Consider the following 17,533-nt stretch of genomic DNA (forward strand, 5'->3'; position numbering starts at 1 on the left):
TATTATGTCCAACTACAACTAAAAAATAAATATTAAAAAAGGGGAGGCTGGGGTTGTGGCTCAGAGGAAAAGTGATCACCTAGCATGCATGAGGCACTGGGTTCGATCCTCAGCACCATGTAAACAAAATAGAGTTACTGTGTCCAGTTACAACTAAAAAAAAAAAATTAAAAAGAAAGGAAACTGAAAAAGGAGGCAGGGAAAGCTTCCAGGTTGGGGAATGTGGGGATGAGCCAGGAGGGTGGTATACCCTGACTCTCCAGGAAAGAAGCTCCTGGGCTCAGGGTCCATCCAGCCTTTGCTGCCCTCTACCATGGAGTGACACTGCTCCATGGTGCTCCAAGTACTTTCCATAATTCTTTCCCCTGAACACCATGTTTGTTTGTTTTTTAAAATGTTGGCATACAAATATTTATTCACGTAAAGCCATGTTTATAGCTTCCCATTAAAGGTAATTTGTTTTGTGTTTTGTTTGGGTACTGGGGATTGAACCCAGAGATGTTCTACCTCTGAGCTATATTCCCAGTCCCCCAGACCTTTTTTATTTATTTATTTATTTATTTTAAAGAGAGAGAATTTTAATATTTATTTATTTTTTTAGTTCTCAGCGGACACAACATCTTTGTTTGTATGTGGTGCTGAGGATCGAACCTGGGCCGCACGCATGCCAGGCAAGCGCGCTACCACTTGAGCCACATCCCCAGCCCCTATTTATTTATTTATTGAGACAGGGCTTCACTGGGTTGCTGAGGCTGGCCTGAAACTCCTGATTCCCCTGCCTCAGCCTCCAGAGCCGCTGGGATTACAGGTGTGCACCCCTGTGCCTGACAGTTTTTGAGACAGTGCTTTGCTAAATTGCTGAGGCTAGCCTTGAACTTGTGATCCTCCTGCCTCAGCCTCCATAGTCGCTGGGATTACGGGCATGCACTGCCTTGCATGACTTAAAACTAAAAATTTCCACATTTGATACAAAAGGACGTGTGACATCTAATGTGTTAGAAACTGAGTTAGACATTGCACACCCTGTGACTCCAACCCCCACCCTCCCCGAGAGCCAGAACATGACCAATCAATCCCTTTGCAGATTCCTGGGTCCTTCCTTGTGCCATCTCCATTCCCCTCAAATAGGCTGCCATTCGAATTTTTACTTTTCCTTCTTTAGACTTGAGACAGACTAGCTTTGAACTTGGACTCTCCCTGCTTTGCCCTCCTGAGTTGCTGGGGGTACAGGTGTGTGCCCCCATGCCTAGCCTCCTCCCGTGATTTTTAATATATCCGTCATGGGTATGCATGGCCATGGTTTCATTTGCTTATTTTTAAGCTTTACAGCATGCTGTCGCACTCCGTAATTTGACACACTTCTGTTTTAATCTCTGAGGTTCACCTGTGGTGTTGCAGGTGCACATCACGGTACTCCAGGCCTCCCAGCAGCCCCGTCTTCAGTTTAAGACATGCTGTACCTTAGGGAACCTTGAGCTCATCAAGTAAGGCTGCTCCTCCAGTCAGGAGCCCCACTCAGAAACATCCTCTGCACCACGTCATACTCACTCCTCTTGGGGACCCCATGCACCTACAGCAAACAGCCACACATCAAGGGGTCTCTCCCCTCGTCCATCACCACCAGATACACTTCTGGTAAGGGCCTGTTCCCTGAACACCTGAGATGACCAGATCTCTTCCTTATCCACACTGAGACTTAAAGAAGCTGGTCTCCCCATTCTGCAGGTTTCTGTCCACAGAGGCAATCTGACAATGGCCCTCACCATGACAAACACAGCCAGCCACCTCTGGCCCAGCATACTATTTCCAGGAGTTTATTCTCCAGAGACACCTGACTGTGCTGAGTGGCACTGACATAAGAATATTTATTGCAGCATTGTTTTAATATCAAAGTAGTAGAAACAAAGTAATTTTCCATCAGTAGGTATACAGTTACAGTTCATTAACACACCCTCACACCCTCAGCTATAAGAAAAAAAACAACAAAGGGCAAAATAGATAATGGAAAGATCTTCCAGGATGTATTTTAAAAGGGCAAGGTCAGTATAACACACAGAGTATGTTACCATGTGTATAAGGAAGCAGCAGGGTGTGGATAATGCATACTGAAACACTTAACCTATGTATAAATACTTCTAAAAGCGTTTTTAAGTGACTGGAACCTGGAGGGCTGGCAGTTGGGTGAAAGGGAAACTTTTCATTGTTGCATTTGAAAAAAAAAATTATGTGCCTTGACCAAAGGTTGTGTATAAACACATAAATAAAGATTATATTTTTAGTATATATTCCCTGGCTTCTTGGCCATTCTTTGGCTCATAGCGTTGCCTTTCATGAGATGGGACTCCCCACCTCACACCCCGGCTTCAGGTCCAAACTGAGGGCTGGACGGCCTGCCACAAGGCGGCGCTGTCTGCTGCCTGTTGCTCTGAGGGCACCTGCACCCTGGGGCGTGAGCCTCTGCAGGGTGGGAGTTCACCTTCACCCGCCTACGTCTGGCAAACCTCCAAGATATCTGGACAGGTGGAAGCTGGGGACACACTGCTCCCCTACCCTGCCCCTCTTATCCCATCAGGTATCCCCTGATGGGCATCAACCTTCAGAGCTGGAAGGTGCCTCTCACCATCCTGTGGGTCTCACCAGGAATGTGGGATGTACCCCTCACCTGGCCTAGGGCCCATTCCCTTGCTAGTCACTGGAAACAGCAGTCAGAGCTCTGCTGGAGGGTGGACAAGGGGACAAATGTGAAAACAAGGACAGCAAGTCTGTTCACAGGAACTGCCCTGTCCTGCCTCCCCCCATAGCTTTACTGAGTTGGCACTAACTGCTGTCCCCCAGGTGTGCAGGTCTAATGCCAACACTCACCTTTACCTGAGCCCGGGCCTTTGCTCCAGCTCTCCCCCGAGATCTGCCTGTGCCCCCAAACCCTCCCTCAGGGCGCCCGTCCTGCCTCCATGGCCTGCTGTGCGCAAAGGCTCTTGTCACAAGTAGCCACTCAGCACCTGGGCAACAGGATCCCTGGCTTGGTCACCCAGAGCCCTCTGAGGGGAACTCTGGTGACTGTAGGAGAACAAGGTAAAGTCGAACTGAGCCACAGGAGGACACCTGAGCTCTTGAGTTGTGCCCAGCAAGGACGGCCCCTGCTCTGAGGGCTAGTCCTCATCCAGTGGTGACTCGAGAGCCTGGCACTGGGGCTACCTCGGGAGTGTGTGCTGATGGTCACGGGCCAATCTTCCCAGTCTAACTTGAAGGCCACAGGGTAACGTTTCTGGCCTGACACGGGACACTGTGGTTAGTAGGAAGGGGAGAGCCCAGGTCACACAGCTGTCTCCATGGGCAGCAGCCTCTGGGGCTGGTGGAGCAGCCGTGGGGTGCCCTTCCTGGTGAGAGCTACAGGGAGCAGGGCTGCCCTGGATGACAGGCCCTTGTTCAGGCCCCTCCCCTGCATGAGTCCTTGGGGTGAAGGTGTCAAGCTGCCAGTCTGAGGGTAGCACTGCCCCTGAGGTGGCTGCTAGGGCCACTGGACTCCCAGCACTCTGGTGGCCCTGCCCTTCCATGGAGCATACACGGGAAGAACCAGGTGCCCACCCGGATGCGGGGAGAGAGGACGAGGGAGATGAGGCGGGCTCAGCTCCGCACAGCCAGAGGGACAGTGGGGTAAACCAACCAGCTTTAATACCAACAGCACTCTCTCAAGTACACGTTCCCCAGGGCAGAGCCGGGTGCGCTCCTGGCAGGAAGAGCAGAAAGGAAATGTGAACAAATGGAATGGATTGGCAGAGGAGCCCCTTCCTGCCCAGGGTCCCCTGCCAGGGATGGAGCTGCCCATGGGGCAGGGGAGGCGACAGCAGCTTCCTCTGGTCCAGTTATTGCTAAGGCCTGGGGGGCTCTGCTGCTCGCCCAGCCCCGACACCCCCCAGGATGGGTGTACCCCCGGCTCCAGCAGAGCCGACGCCTGGGCTCCTCTAATCTGGGAAGAGCCCAGTGGCCCAAAAGGGCAGGGAGGCCACTCAGTAGCTGCTCTGGTGGCCGGTGAGGATGTACAGGTTGCTGTGTGCCCCTGGGTTGTCAGTGGGAATGCTCTCCAGGATGATGTCTCTGAGGGAACACAAGCGGTGAGTGGGGCAGGGGAGAGGCCTGTCCATCCTCCCTCTGCCTCAGGGGCCTCTGAAGGGGAGGCTGGCTGTCCCCGCTTACCTATGGGCCCCCAGGACTCGGAAGATCCTTGTCTCATCTGTGATCTCCTGGGTCACCTGGGAGGACAAAGGGTGTTAAGACCACCCCTCAGATCCTCTCTAAAGGCGCAGGGACACCTGAGTCCCAGTCCCACTCACCTCGTTGGTGTCCAGGCTGCGGCCTTGCATGCCATGGCTCCAGAAGGCCAGCACGCTGTCCTGCAGGCACACTGGCGGGGGGCGGGGGGTTGGCTCCATCAGCCCCCACCTGACCCCAGGCAGTTGGCTCCTACATCCCCACCAGGACACAGGTCTGGACCACAGAGGGCCTCACTGAATTTAGGTGACCAGGGTGGTTTCCAAGAGGGGCCAGGGATGCTGCCTCCTCCCCACACTGCTAGCCCTAGGCCCTGGGCCACTTCATGTGCTGGGAGTCAGGGACACTGCTGTGCCCCACCTCTGGCTCACTCACCCATAGTCTCGATGGGAAAGTCGAAAGTCAGCTCAGGAGCCAGGGTGGCCGTGGGCTCGCCCTGCAGGTTGACGATCCTCACACAGCCTGCAGAGGGGGGATGGTGGGCCTCCCTCCAGGAAGGCAGCCCCACACAGCCTCCTCACACCCGCTCTCTGCTGCCCCCAGCCCTAGTCCCAGAGACACTCACGTTCAAAGCTGACCAGGACTGTATCCCTGTCCACCTGGATCACCTGCTGGGCTGGGCCTGGGATCCCCTCTGTGGGCAGAGAGGGGAGACAGGGCCTGGCTGAGCCACCAGCATGCTCTGACCCCCAGAGAACATGGGGGACATGCACCAGACGGCCCTTGGCCATGAGTGCATTCCAGCCTCATACCACCAGTGGGGACAAGATACCTCATCTACTCAGACAAGGTAAGGGACCTGTCCTTGGGCTCCTGGGGCCAGAGGAGGCATCCCAGGGAAAGCTCTAGTTGGGCAAACCGGGTTTAAGACTCAGTTCCCATGTGACCTGGAACAAGTCACTGTGCCTCTCTGAGCTCTGGTTCCTCGTGGTAATCCAGGCCTGAGGACACCTGATCTGCAGGGCGGCTGTGACAATCTGCAGTGAGATCCTGCAAGTGAGGCCTCTGGCCAGGATCTTGCCCAGCAGGCCTCAGTCCACATGTGCCTACCCACTGCCCCTGAGCTGTCCCCACGCCCAGCGTCCTGCCTCCCTGCTGAAAACGGAGGCGCTAGTCCTGCCCCCTCACCCGCTCCGGAGATCTGCTGCTTCCCCACGGCCCCTGCCACAGCCTGAGCATGTCAACCACTTTTTTCTCAGCTGCATGCCCTTTGGTCTAATGAAAGCAAACAAAACCCTACCCCACCCCCTTTTTCTGGTTTTGGGGATTGAACCCAGAAGTTTGCTTTACCACCGAGCTCTATTTATTTATTTTTAAATTTAAAAGAAAAAAAAATTTTACTTGTAGATAGACACAATACCTTTATTTTGTTTATTTTTTTAATGTGGTGCTGATGGAACCCAGTGCCTCGCGTGCTAGGCAAGCGCTCTACCACTGAGCTACAAACTCAGCCCCTCATTTATTTATTTACTTTTAATATTTTTTAGTTGTTGATGGACCTTTATTTTATTTATTCATATGTGGTGCTGAGAATCGAACCCAGTGCTGCACACATGCTAGGAAAGCGCACTTCCACTGAGCTACAGCAGAAGCTCCCTTACTTATTTATTTATTTAGGTGGACACAATGACTTTATTTTACTTTATGGGGTGCTGAGGATCGAACCCAGGGCCTCGCACATGGCAGGTGAGTGCTCTACCTCTGAGCCACAACCCCAGCCCCTCCCTTATTTATTTTTGAGACAGGGTCTTGCTAAGTTGCTGAGGGCCTCCACTGAATTACTGAGGCTTACCTCGAACCTGTGACCCTCCTGCCTCAGCCTCCCAAGTCACTGGGATCACATGCATGAACCATGCACCCAGCTTCCTTCTCTGCTTTTTTTGTTTGTTTTTGAGACAGGATCTCATTATGCTGCCCAAGAGGGCCTTAAGCTCCTGGGCAAGCAATCCTCCCACCTTAGCCTACCAAGTAGCTGTGCCTACAGACACCCTGATGGCACCCAGTTCAGTCTAACCAAGTCTTTGAGGGAAGCCAAGCTGAAGCACGTTACCGGGAGGCTGCGAGGTCTCTGTGGAGTCACCTCTGGCTCTGCTGTGCCCCACCTCTGACTCACTCACCTGGCATCCTGCTTGGAGACCCAGAACCTGGTCCTCCCTTCCTCCCCGCTCTCTCACGTACATACACCCCAGCCCACCCAGCAGCCCTGCCCTCCACTCACCAGGTGGGATGAGGATGTCAGGGGTCAGGCCAGCCTCCAGGGGCAGGATGTGGAAAAGGACGCGGCAGCCAGGCCCCACGGGCCCCTCGGCTCCCACACACACCTGTGGCAACTCCTTCCCTTCCAGCACCAAGGGCTCCAGCATCGCAGCAGGGCTGGGCAGGGGGCTGGAGAAGTTCTGGGGGCGGCAGGGATGCCTGGGTCTCTGTGTCTCCCTAGGTCCCCTGCCACCCACCTGAGCCTCCCCAGGACCCGCACCTTCAGCAGCAGGAACTTCTGCAGCGGCTCATACCACTGCAGCAGGAGCAGGCTGGCGGGTAAGGCGGCCAGCAGGAAGGTGGCGCCCGTGTAGGGGTTCCGCACTGCGGGGAAACGGGGGTCAGCGGGGGCTAGGCCTCACCCACTTCCAGGCCGCGCGAGCCAGCTCTTACCCACACGACACTGCAGGCAGCCTTTGGTGTCAGGAATCTTGGTAGATAGGGCAAAGCGCCTGTAGGAGTGACAACCAGGACATTTGTGGGGGGAGTTATCCATGGGCAAGGTCCCCCAGATCCTCAAGAGGTGGCAAGTATCACATTCCTGCCTTTTTTTTCTTTCCCAGTTCTGGGGATTGAACCCAGGGGGCTCTATGACTGAGCTGCATCCCTAGGCCTTCATATTTTTTGAGACAGGGTCTCCCTAAGTTACAAAGCTGGCCTTGAACTTGCAATCCTCCTGCCTCAGCCTCCTGGGTTGCTAGGATTTACAGGCATGCATTACCTTGCTCTGGCTCATCTTCCCACTTTACAGGTAGAAGACTGAGGCTCAGAGAGGCAAAGCAACTTGCTTTTCACAGCTCGAAGGGACAGAGGATCTACAGCCCTGTTGTGTCTGTCTAGTATGCAGTGTCCCCATAGACTCTGGGGGGGGGGGGGTTGGATCACAAAACTACACCTAGTGCTGTGTGGCTTTGGACAAGTTACTCCACCCCTCTGTACCTCAATTTCTTCATTTGTATGATGGGCATATCACTGGAGCCCACCTCAAAGGCTCATAGCAAGGCTTAAATGAGTTAATGCAGAGGGGCACTTGCACCCAGGATCATTATTCTCTGCTGTTTTGAGTCACTGTACCTCCTTTTTAGGCAAAGGCAAGGCATAAAGAAGTGAAGAGATTATGGAGGGTCAGGAATCGAGGTAGGATCTGATTCTCCCACACTGCACAGAGCACACGTGGCCCATTTCACAGATGGGCAAACAGGCCCAGGGAAGGGTAAGGACTTCTAATAGCAAATGGCATGCCTTTTACAGCCCTGCAGGACCCGTGGGTGGTCTGTCTTGTTGCCTGGGAGAAGAGGTGGGGGTGGTCATCAAAGGGGTCCTGGCCTTGATCATGGGGACCTCCCCAACCCCCAGGGGACCCTCTGAGCCTGTTTCTTCCTCTGGGGTACAGGGCTACCTGTGGCCCTGCCACCTCCATCCAGTGGCCAGGCCCTGTCTGCACCTCTGCCAGGATGCAGGCCCCTGGGAGGAAGCTGGCGTCTGCCCCTCCCTGCCCTCTGCCCTCCTTCTTCCTCCCACTCTTCCCCAGCTGACCTTCGGGCGAGACAGTGGCATTTATTTTGTATTTGATTTTTCCTCCAAACAACTATGGTTCTCCCTCCTCCACGTTCCGAGTGGACCCTGTGACTGCGGTTTCCCACAGATGCGGGGCTCATAGGAGCTCCAGTGGTCTGCTTCCTGCAGGTCCAGGGCCAAAGCAGAGGCTCCCTTGCTGACCCAGCTCAGGAAGGGAGGCCCTGAGGCCACCGAGCACCAGGTGCAGTCCCAGGGACTCAAGGGAACACCACAGGAAGGACCTGGCCCTCCCAGTCCCCAGCTGGTGCTGCCACTGGCCTGGTTGGCCCCATCCTTCTTGCTTGGCGCACCAGCTTCTAGAACCATCCACTGAGCCCACAGCCTGGCCTGCTCTCCTTAGAGCACCAGCACCCTCCAGCCACGAACCGATGAGATCTCACTTGCACGGCAAATAAGTGCCATTTTTTTTTTTTAAGTTTGTGGTACTGGAGGTTGAACCCAGAGACTCACACACACTAGGCAAGCACTCTGCCATGGAGCAACACCCCCAGCCCCTCTTTTTTTAAGGCAGAGTCTTGCGAAGGTGCCCAGGCTGGCCTCGAACTTGTGATCCTCCTGACTCAGCCTCCCAAGCAGCTGAGATTACAGCATGTGAATAAGCATGTTAACGTGACAAAATTGAATTCAGCTCCCTCTGAAACCTGCTACGCCCACGGCTGATGACAGCTCCATCCTTCCCACTACCCAGCCAAGGCCTTGGGGCCAACCTTGACCCCCTTTCTCTTCCATCCACCGTCTGTCATCAGGAAATCCTGTTGGCTCAACTTGCAAAACAGCCAGAATGGGACCGGTTTTCACTTCCTCCGCTGCCACCCGGGTCCACCCGACCATCACCTCCTACCTGCCCCGTGACAGCCTCCAGACAGGTCCCCACTTCTACCCTCACCCACTTCAGCCTCTCCTCGACCCCGAGCTGAAGAATCCCTGGAGATCTCAAGGTGTGACTCCTCAGCAGTGGTCCCCAGGCTTCTCTGAGTCAAAGCCAAAAGCCTCCCTGTGGCCACTGGACCCTCCCTGATCGCCTCCCGTTCGCGCCATCCTCCTGGCCACACAGGCTGCCCTGCTGTTCCTCGGGCAGGCCAGGCCCACTTCTGCTGTCCCCATGAGCCACAGGGCCGGCTCCCTCAGCTCCTCCAGGTCTTTGCACTTTACCAGAGGAGCCTCTCGGAGCACCTGGTTAAAGCCCCAGGCTGAGCGAGCTGGGTGCGGTGGCACATGCCTGTAATCCTAGCAACTCAGGAGGCTGAAGCGGGAGGTGCTCACAAGTTCGAGGCCAGTCTCAGTAACTTAGAGAGACCCAGTCTCAAAATAAAAAGTGAAACAGGACTGGGGACAAAGCTCAGTGCTAAAGCGCCCCTGGGTTCAATCCCTTGTACCAAAAAAATAAAAATAAAAAATAGATTTTAAAATCAAATAAGTAAAAAGGGCAGGCTGGGGATGTGGCTCGGTGGAAAAGTACTTGCCCAGCATGTGCTCGGCCCTGGGTCCAATTCCCAGGACTCAAAGACAAAATGATAAACCAAAGCCAGGGTCGGCACCAGCCCGGCCCTCCTCCGCCCACTCTTTTCCACGGAAGCCCTCCCTTGACCACCCCCCAAAGAGCCTCCATTTTCTGGTTGCCTATCGTCTGCCTCCCACCACAAGCAAGTGATGTGGGGACAAGGGGCAGTGTCCCTTTAACGCAGAGGCCCCAGAACAGTACATGGCACGCACACAGTGTCAACACTAGTGGCCTAGGCGATCTGCTCCCCCACCAGCCCCCAGGCTCTGCCACTCCACCTCCTAAATGGCTCCAGCCATCAGGCCCTCACCAGGGCCTAGCCCAACCCTCGCCCTGGGCCACCGCACCAGCCTCCTTCCAGCTGTCACCTCCCCTCCTCGGATTCACCCTCCCACCGTCCACCACAGCCCTCCAGCAGATGTGCCTGGTCTTTATCCACCCAGCATCTCTTCTTTTTGGCAAGAGGACCCGATGTTCCTCTGCGTGGGGCTAATGAGCCCCCTCTACCACCCCCAGTCTTCTGGAGTGGACGGGTGACGGTGACCCAGGCCTGGCCATTGGCGCTCCTCACCCGCTGGCCCCAGACACTGGATCAGGGGTGAGCAGGCACTTAAGCTGGAAAAAAAAATGCCAATCAGCCCTGGTGCTTTTGTGAGGATGCCTTAGAAATGGCGGTCCTGGTTCTAGAAGAACGCTGGCCTAGGCCTGTGGGCGGCCATCGCCTGACAGGAAAGTCAGCTTGAGAATAAAGGCAACGCGAGGAAACAAAGCCGAGAAACTGAATCTTGCTGGTGCCATTTAAGCCTGGATCCAGCTGAGCCTGAAGCCAACATGACTCCTGCACTTTCAGTTACACGAGCTGTTCAACTCCTTTCTGTGCTTAAGCCAGTGAGGTGAATCACCTACAGCAGGAAGAATCCTGATGGGCCCACAGACGGGTCCTCTTAAAATGCTGACAGTAGCTGGACGTGGTGGCTGAGGTGGGAAGACTGCCAGTTTGAGCCCAGCCTGGGCAACGTGACAAGATCCTGTCTGTCTCTTTCTGTGGTTCTGGGGATCAAACCCGGGGTGATCTACCACTGAGCCCTACCCCCAGCCCCATTTTCCACTTTTGTTGGTGAGCTCTACCATGCCCAGATCTCCCCCAAGCCGTTTTTAAATTTTATTTTGAGACAGGGTCTTGATAAGTGGATGAGGCCAGCCTGGAACTTGCCATTCTCCTGCCTCAGCCTCTCAAACCGCTGAGTTTCAGGTTTGTGCCACAATGCCGAGTGGAGACACTAACTCAAAGACAAACAATAGCTGGGCCTGGTGGCGCACACCTGCAATCCAGCAGCTCAGGAGGCTGAGGCACGAGGATTGAGAGTTCACAGTCAACCTCGGCAACTTAGCAAGACGCTAAGCAACTCAGAGAGACCCTAAAATGCCAAAAAAGGGCTGAGGATGGGCTCAGTGGCTGAGTGCCCTTAGGCTCAATCCCCGGTTCCAATAAAATAAAATAATATAAAATGAAATCATAACATGCTGCCAACGCTGCCACCAGTCAGACAAATCTCAAAACCTGAGACAGAAGGCAGAGGATGGGCTCGGCCCCCTGGGGGCTTCCTCAGCTCCTGGACTCACACTCAGAGCACCCAGGTCTGCAGGCTGCATCCGCTCTCCCCTCTGCCCGGAATCCCTACCCGGGCCACCTGGAACCTTCCAGCACTCTGAAACCCTACGAGCTCGCCTGGTCTCACTGAAGCCTCCTGGCCCCTAGTGGTCTCCAGATCCGCCTAGTCCTGGTTGCTAACTGTCTGCCGCCCATATGCATCTCTCTTCTTTCTGGAAAGCAAGGACTCGCTTGACGACTTATGTCCCCAAGCCCAGCAGAAGTGCTCCATGAAGGCTAATTGGTGGGACAAAGCCCCACATCCTGAGCCACAGCCCCACCATCCACAAATGCCCTTTCACATCCACTGTCCTCTTCCTGCCTCCCAAGGAGCCTGGGGGCAAGGGGAGGAGAGGCCACTGACTCTACTAATCAGGAGGAAAATGGGGCTCAGGGAGGTGACATGTTTAAGTGACATATCTAAGACCACAACAGCCCTCACCTGGGAATGATGCGCTGGGTGAGGCGGTTGGCGGGGATGGAGAGGGGGGCCTGCTGCTGGAGTTTCCGCTGCTCAAACAGGCCCGGGAGGTTATGCGCCCAGATGTGCGTGGATTTCCCTGCGGGAGGGAGGAGGTGGCCTCAGAGAGGATGAATGTGGCATCCCTCCTCCCGCCTCCACTTCCCACCTCCTACCTGAGAGTGACAGCAGCACATTGTTCACGCAGTAGAGCCAGGAGCAGCGGTGCGAGATGAGCTGGAGCCACAGAGGCAGGGGACAGGTGGTCAGCCCCAGGGCCCAGGGCCTCCACCCCCCCGCAGCTGGCCGACCTCACCTTCTCCAGCGTGTCCTCGTGCAGTTCGTGCAGGTTGAGGGTATAGATGCCTTCCTCGGCCCCCACCACCAGGAATTGGTCTGCAGGTCGGGGCAGGTCAGAGGCTGGCCACGCCCCCTGGCTCAAGCCCCAGATCCAGGTGAAGCCTCTCCCTGTCCTGGCCTACCTCGAGTAACGGGGTGAATCCAGGTGACAGCAGCATGGATCCGCAAGGGGCAGCCATTGAAGACCTTGGAGAAGCAGGCACCCATCTGCAGAAGCAGGGAGGGGCAGTGAGGGCGCCGCGGGCAGTGGGGAACAGGGCTGCAGGGGCTGTGGGCGAACACTTACGTGCACCTTGGGGGTCGGGGGGAGACCATGGCAGGATGACCTCTGGAAGGGACGGAGAGAGTCAGGGCTGAGGCGAGCCCCCCGCGGCCTACCTCCCCACCCCCATGTAGGCCCCTCACCTCAGGATCTTCCTGCTGCTTCATGGTGGCCCAGGCAGTGGGCAGGAGTGGCGGGCTGCCAAGGCCAGGAGGAGCTGGGGCCAGGGTTCCTGCAGGCACAGGCCACAGTAATTTCCAGCCTTTACCCTCGTCCTGGGCCTGCCTTTGCCTCCTGGCCTCCAGAGCCCAGGACTCACCTGGGGGGCTGGGCAGAGGGGCCTCAACTGTGGGCTCAGTGGGGGGCAGCCCCAAGAACGGAGCCCGCTTGATGGTTCCCATGGCATTATCTGGAGAGTCCAGCTCCTGGCAAGAGGCCCCAGCCGGCTGTTAGTAGATGACCCTGCCCCAGCCCAATCGCCCCTCTGCACACTCTCCCACTCCCCAGCCCTTCTCCCACCACTCCGCACCTGGAGCTCCGAGGCTGGCCGAATGGTCAGGCTTCTGCAGAGACAAAGCAAAGAGCAGCGAGTGTGAGGCAGCCTGGCTGTCCCTGCCCTGCCCAACCGAGGTTAGCAATCAGGACTAGGCGGATCTGGAGGGAGACCACTAGGGCCACCAGCCCCTCACCTTTCCTCCAGGGCCTCCTGGACTGACTGCAGCAGGCTCCTGGTGGAGGGAGAGGGGTCAGAGGTCAGCCTCACCGCTGTCCCCAACCCCCACCCCGTGACTTCCCCTCTGTCACTCACCCACTCAGCTCCTCCTTTCCCAGCAGCGTCCACTCTTCCTCCCACTGGGGGAGACCACGTCAGAGAGATGGGGCAGGCGGAGGGAGAGAGGCAGAGAGTGATCAAGACACTGACGGACAGACGACAGACAGACAGATGGAAAGTGCAAACATAGCAGGCAAGAGACAGAGAGCCTGAGATGGTGAGTGTGACAAACAGGAAGGAGAAAGGGACAGACATGCAGAGGATGGCTTAGGGAGGGCCACTGGATGCAAGACAGCTTCTGATGGTGACACAGACAGACAGCAGAGACCTCAGTGACATATCAGTGACAGATGCTGGGAAGTGTGGCTTGACAGGGGCAGGTAGCACGGGGGCTTGGCTCTGTGACAGACCCCTTTTCAGACAGGTATGGTCATCTTGCCACCCTCCAGCCCACTGAGCAAAGAACTTGGCCCCAGAAGAAGCCCCTGGCCCCCGGGGCCCTGCTGAGGTGCTCAGCCTCGTCGGCCCAATCCCCCCGGCTGTCCCCCTCCCGCAGCCACCCCTCACCGGCTCATTCAGGGGGTCCGTCTCCTTCCTGCGTGGGGCACCAAATTTCACCTGGTGAACTGGGGGCCCAGAGTACAGGGTGAGGGGCACAGCTTAGGACTGAGCCCCCCCACACCTAATCTGAGCCACGTCTCCCTGCCAGAGGACTCACACTGGATCTCGGAGGGGGTCCTCTCAGCAGGGCCGTGCTGCCCCCGGGAATGGATGGTGTCTGGGAACATGTCATAGGTCTAAAAAAGAACAAGCGCGGTGGACACCTGGGGGCCTCACCCGCTGCCAGGAAGTCTTCCAGGTTCTTTATACCAAAGGTGTGCTTTATTTCCCCACAACCCACCGAGGTTCCTGCGAGGTACAATGGCATCCCCATTTCCCAGATGGGAAAACTGGCACAAAGAGGTCAAGTAACTTGTCAAGGATCACACATAAAGCAAGAAGGCTTAGTCACGGTCATGGTCAGTTTGGGCCCAAGGCAGGAACTATCAAGTGGTTATTAAAGGGAAGCCAGACCCAGCTGGGATGATTCCTGATGGGCAGGCTCAGCTGAAGGGAGGCTTTCTGTGCTGAAACTAGGCAACTTACAGGGACCTTGACAATATCACCTTTGGGTACCTCCTCCTTACCTGGGCAGCCAAAGCCCATTTCCCAGCATTCTCTCAACTTACCTCCAGCTCACAGTCCTCAGGGGAAGGGGTTCCCAGGTGGGGGTCACTGGCCTTGTCCAGGAGCTGTGTGAGGAGGGCCCGTGGGAGGTGCTGGGTGGTGAATGGGTGCTGGAGGATGGAGGGGTGATCAGACTGGGCCTTGTCATGCAGGCCCTGCCTTGAAGCATCAGGCCCCAGACCCGTCCCCTTCTCCTACCTGCAGAAGCTTCTCAGCCGTTGGCCTCTTCTTGGGGTTCTTGGTTAAGGCCAGTTTGAGGAAGTGGTGGAAATTCTGGGTCCTGGTGGGCACAAGAGCCACCGCCCCAGCCCAGGTTAGGCCTTGGGTGGGGCATCCTGCCAGCTGTCCTGCCAGCCTGCCCAGGAGGGAGCTGCCTGTCAATATGGCTGTTGTGACACGGCAGCAACTCCAGCCCAGTCCTCTGCCCTTCTTTCCTGTCCACACTGGACCCCCTTGCCCAGACCATCACTCAGATGGTCTGTGGGGGCCTGAAAAGCAGGGCTCTTGACTCCATGCCTGCCCTGGGAGTCAGGGGTCCCAGCAGCGGGGAGAGGAGGGTCCTCACCAGCGTGTCTTGTCTCGCAGCTTGGGTGGCTGAAAGCTGCTCTTTGACATGAGCATCAAGGCCCTGTGGAAGATGGGAGGTCAGGGTCAAGGGTCAGCAGAGCAAGGGTCAGGCGAGGGGCAGGTATGAGGCTGACCTCATGGGGTGCAGATGGAAGAGGGGCGGCTGCAGCTCGCCCAGCTCAATGGCAGTGATGCCCAGGGCCCAGACATCACACAGCTCATTGTAGCCACCCTTGCGCTCCACCGCCGCCACCTCCGGAGCCATCCTAGAGGAGAGCACAGATGGCATGGCCAGGTGCCCCACCCTCTGCCCAGGGTACAGCCCAGCCTTCTCCCGGGGTATAGCCTCACCAGTATGGAGTCCCAATGAAAGACTTCCTCTTGGCCACAGATGCCGTCAGCTCGCCTGACACCCCGAAGTCAGCTGCAAGGAAGAACAGCTGCTCTCCCAGCCTCTGTCCCACTTGCCAGCCACCCCAGGGCTCAGGCTCAGATGGGCAGGTGGCCCAGGTCCAGCCACAGCTGCCATAGGCCTGAGGCCAGGCAGGTCCCTTGAAGGGGCTGGGTACTCTCTATCCCTGACTGAGTGCCTGGTCCCGCCTCAGCCTCCACCAAGACCAACCTCATCTAACTTCCAGCAAGTAGGAAGTCCTGCTGCGTTTCTAAGCGGGGAAACCGAGGCCCAAGCAGTAAAGTGGCTTGCCCCCGTAACCTGGCACCTGTGGTTTCCAGGGCTCCCACTGAACCCTCACCCTGACTGCATTCTCGGTACTGACCCAGCTTGACATCTCCCTGGAGAGTGAGGAGAAGGTTGGCTCCCTGTGGGGATGGAGGAGAGAGAATCCCGTCTGGTGTCCCCAAAGCCGCCTCCTCCCCCCTCACCATGCCTTCGGTCCACTCCTACCTTGATGTCTCTGTGGATCTTCCCCTGAGAATGCAAGTGGTGGAGTCCCTGGGGACAAAGAGGCATCCCTGAGGGCAGCCCCCTAGTACTCTCCCCTCCCCTCCGCCCCTTTTTAGGACTGGGCCCCCCACCCAAGCCGCTTCCTCCTCCCCACTCCCCAAACAGGAAGTGACTGAGCCAAGAGGGAAATGGGCTGCTTCCGGCAACAGGCCTGAGGCCCCTTCCCCCCCAGGACCCACAGACCCTGGGGCCAGCCCTGCCTGAGGCACTCTACCCTCCCACCACCGGTCAGCTGGCTCCATGGAGTGTGGGTAGCTCAGGGGCATAGCTACCTTCAGTGCCTCTCGGCAGACATACGCAATCTGCCGTTCTTCTAAGGGCCCAGTGGCTGAAATGGAAAGGGCGAGGGGCTGACAGGAGTCTCCAGGATATGCAACCCTCCTAACTACCCAGTGCTTTCACCAAGCACCACTAGGTCAAGAGGTAGTAGCCACATCCCCTCCCAGCACAGTCTGGGATTCTGAGCCCAGAGAAGGACAGCATTTCTCTCAAGGTCACACAGCCAGTCAGGAGTGAAGAGGAGCCCAAGTCCATCTTGGACTCCCTCTCTTTCCCCCATATTGGGGTCGGGGGAAGGCAATGGCCCTTTGAAGCCTAGAGCCTGGCCCTCACCGTGGTAAATCTCCTGCAGAGATCCCCCTCCGCAGAACTCCATGCAGATCCACAAGCGGTCATTCCTGGGGGGACACAGAGCTGGGGATGGGCACACAGCAGGCCATATGGGGGCTGCCTGGGGCAGAGGATAAAGCAACCTCACCTGAGGTAGCTGCCAATGTAGGCCACCACATTGGGGTGGCGGCACTCACGAAGGATGGTGATTTCCTGCTGGAGGGAACTGATGTCGTCCCCTGAGGAGCACAAGGCATCATGGGGTGGTGGGTAAGGGTCGCCCTGACTTAGTGTCCCCATCTGCAAAATGGGCAGAGTGCCTGTTCCTCGGCCAGACAGGTGCCAGGCCACAGCTCCTCCTGGAGCCTGCCTCTCAGGGGGTCTAGAAATGTCAACTCTTCGCCCCCGACAGCGCGCCCGCCCGCGCCCGGCCTCTCTCCAGCGCAGAGGCCCCGCCCGGGCCCTCACCTGGGTCTAGCTTGACGATCTTCACGGCGGCCAGTTCCGACGTGACGGTGTCGCGGGCCTGCGGGCGGAGGGGAAGAAGCGGGATGGGAGGGGGCGGGGCTGGGGGCTGGCGTCCGCGGCGGGCGCGGGAGAGGGCACCCCCCTTCCCCGAGCTCCCGCCCGTTCTGCCGCCCGGCGCACCTTGTACACGTCGCCATAGGTCCCGGCCCCCACGCGCTGCAGCAGCTCGAAGCGGTCCCGCGGATCCTGCAGCGACACATCCCGCAGCAGCGCCATGGCCCGGCGCCCGGCGGGCGCGAGCTGCGGAGCCGGCGCGGGGCGGCGCAGGGCGGGCGCCGGTGGCTCCGAGGCCGCGGGGGCGGGGCCGGGGCCCAGGGGCGGGGCCATGCCAGGGATGCCCCGCCGCCCGGCCGGGAGGAGGCGCCCGCGGGACAGGCCCTGGCAGCGCGGGGAAGTCCCGAGACCCGGGCGGAGCTTGGATCCTTCCCAGGCACCGGTTTCTCGCGCTCTACAGGTGGGAACGCAAAGTCCAGAGCCAGAAGGTGGTAGAGGAAAGACGGGCCGTCCCACCTCCCGGCCCTCCCCAATT

The 17,533-nt window shown here is 57.4% G+C and overlaps 1 protein-coding gene across 2 annotated transcripts; it reads right to left on the reverse strand.

Annotated features, from left to right (window-relative positions):
• Positions 1-1,962: 1,962 nt before the first annotated feature.
• On the reverse strand, positions 1,963-17,475 carry MAP4K2 (mitogen-activated protein kinase kinase kinase kinase 2). 2 transcript variants are annotated; one of them, XM_081273086.1, is made up of 32 exons: positions 17,125-17,475; positions 16,945-17,002; positions 16,625-16,715; positions 16,480-16,544; positions 16,140-16,195; positions 15,808-15,855; positions 15,680-15,722; positions 15,255-15,327; positions 15,038-15,169; positions 14,902-14,964; positions 14,535-14,616; positions 14,339-14,401; positions 13,828-13,906; positions 13,677-13,735; positions 13,146-13,189; positions 13,027-13,065; positions 12,867-12,900; positions 12,657-12,762; positions 12,481-12,569; positions 12,362-12,403; positions 12,198-12,282; positions 12,032-12,111; positions 11,892-11,952; positions 11,698-11,815; positions 6,919-6,977; positions 6,746-6,849; positions 6,488-6,665; positions 4,835-4,903; positions 4,645-4,731; positions 4,332-4,402; positions 4,195-4,250; positions 1,963-4,095 (listed from the first exon to the last, which is right to left on the reverse strand). In XM_081273086.1, exons 1-32 carry the CDS (start codon positions 17,329-17,331, stop codon positions 4,008-4,010), a joined length of 2,529 nt encoding a protein of 842 aa, XP_081129212.1. In that variant the 5' UTR covers positions 17,332-17,475; the 3' UTR covers positions 1,963-4,007. The 2 variants fall into 2 exon arrangements, with proteins under 2 accessions (XP_081129212.1, XP_081129211.1); XM_081273085.1 differs by having other exon boundaries at positions 14,339-14,446.
• Between the last annotated feature and the right edge of the window lie 58 nt (positions 17,476-17,533).

Source organism: Spermophilus citellus (assembly GCF_964194105.1).
Source record: "Spermophilus citellus genome assembly, chromosome: 2".
Taxonomy (NCBI): domain Eukaryota; kingdom Metazoa; phylum Chordata; class Mammalia; order Rodentia; family Sciuridae; genus Spermophilus; species Spermophilus citellus.

Bases quoted from the DNA above. Each gene is read 5' to 3' on its own strand.
- MAP4K2 (XM_081273085.1), bottom strand. From the start codon at position 17,331: ATGGCCCCGCCCCTGGGCCCCGGCCCCGCCCCCGCGGCCTCGGAGCCA. The intron at 13,736-13,827 runs GTGAGTCCTCTG...CTGGGCCCCCAG, and splicing joins GACCCCCTCCGAGATCCAGT to TTCACCAGGTGAAATTTGGT. The intron at 12,901-13,026 runs GTGAGGGGCTGG...TTGTCTCTGCAG, and splicing joins CAGGAGGCCCTGGAGGAAAG to AAGCCTGACCATTCGGCCAG.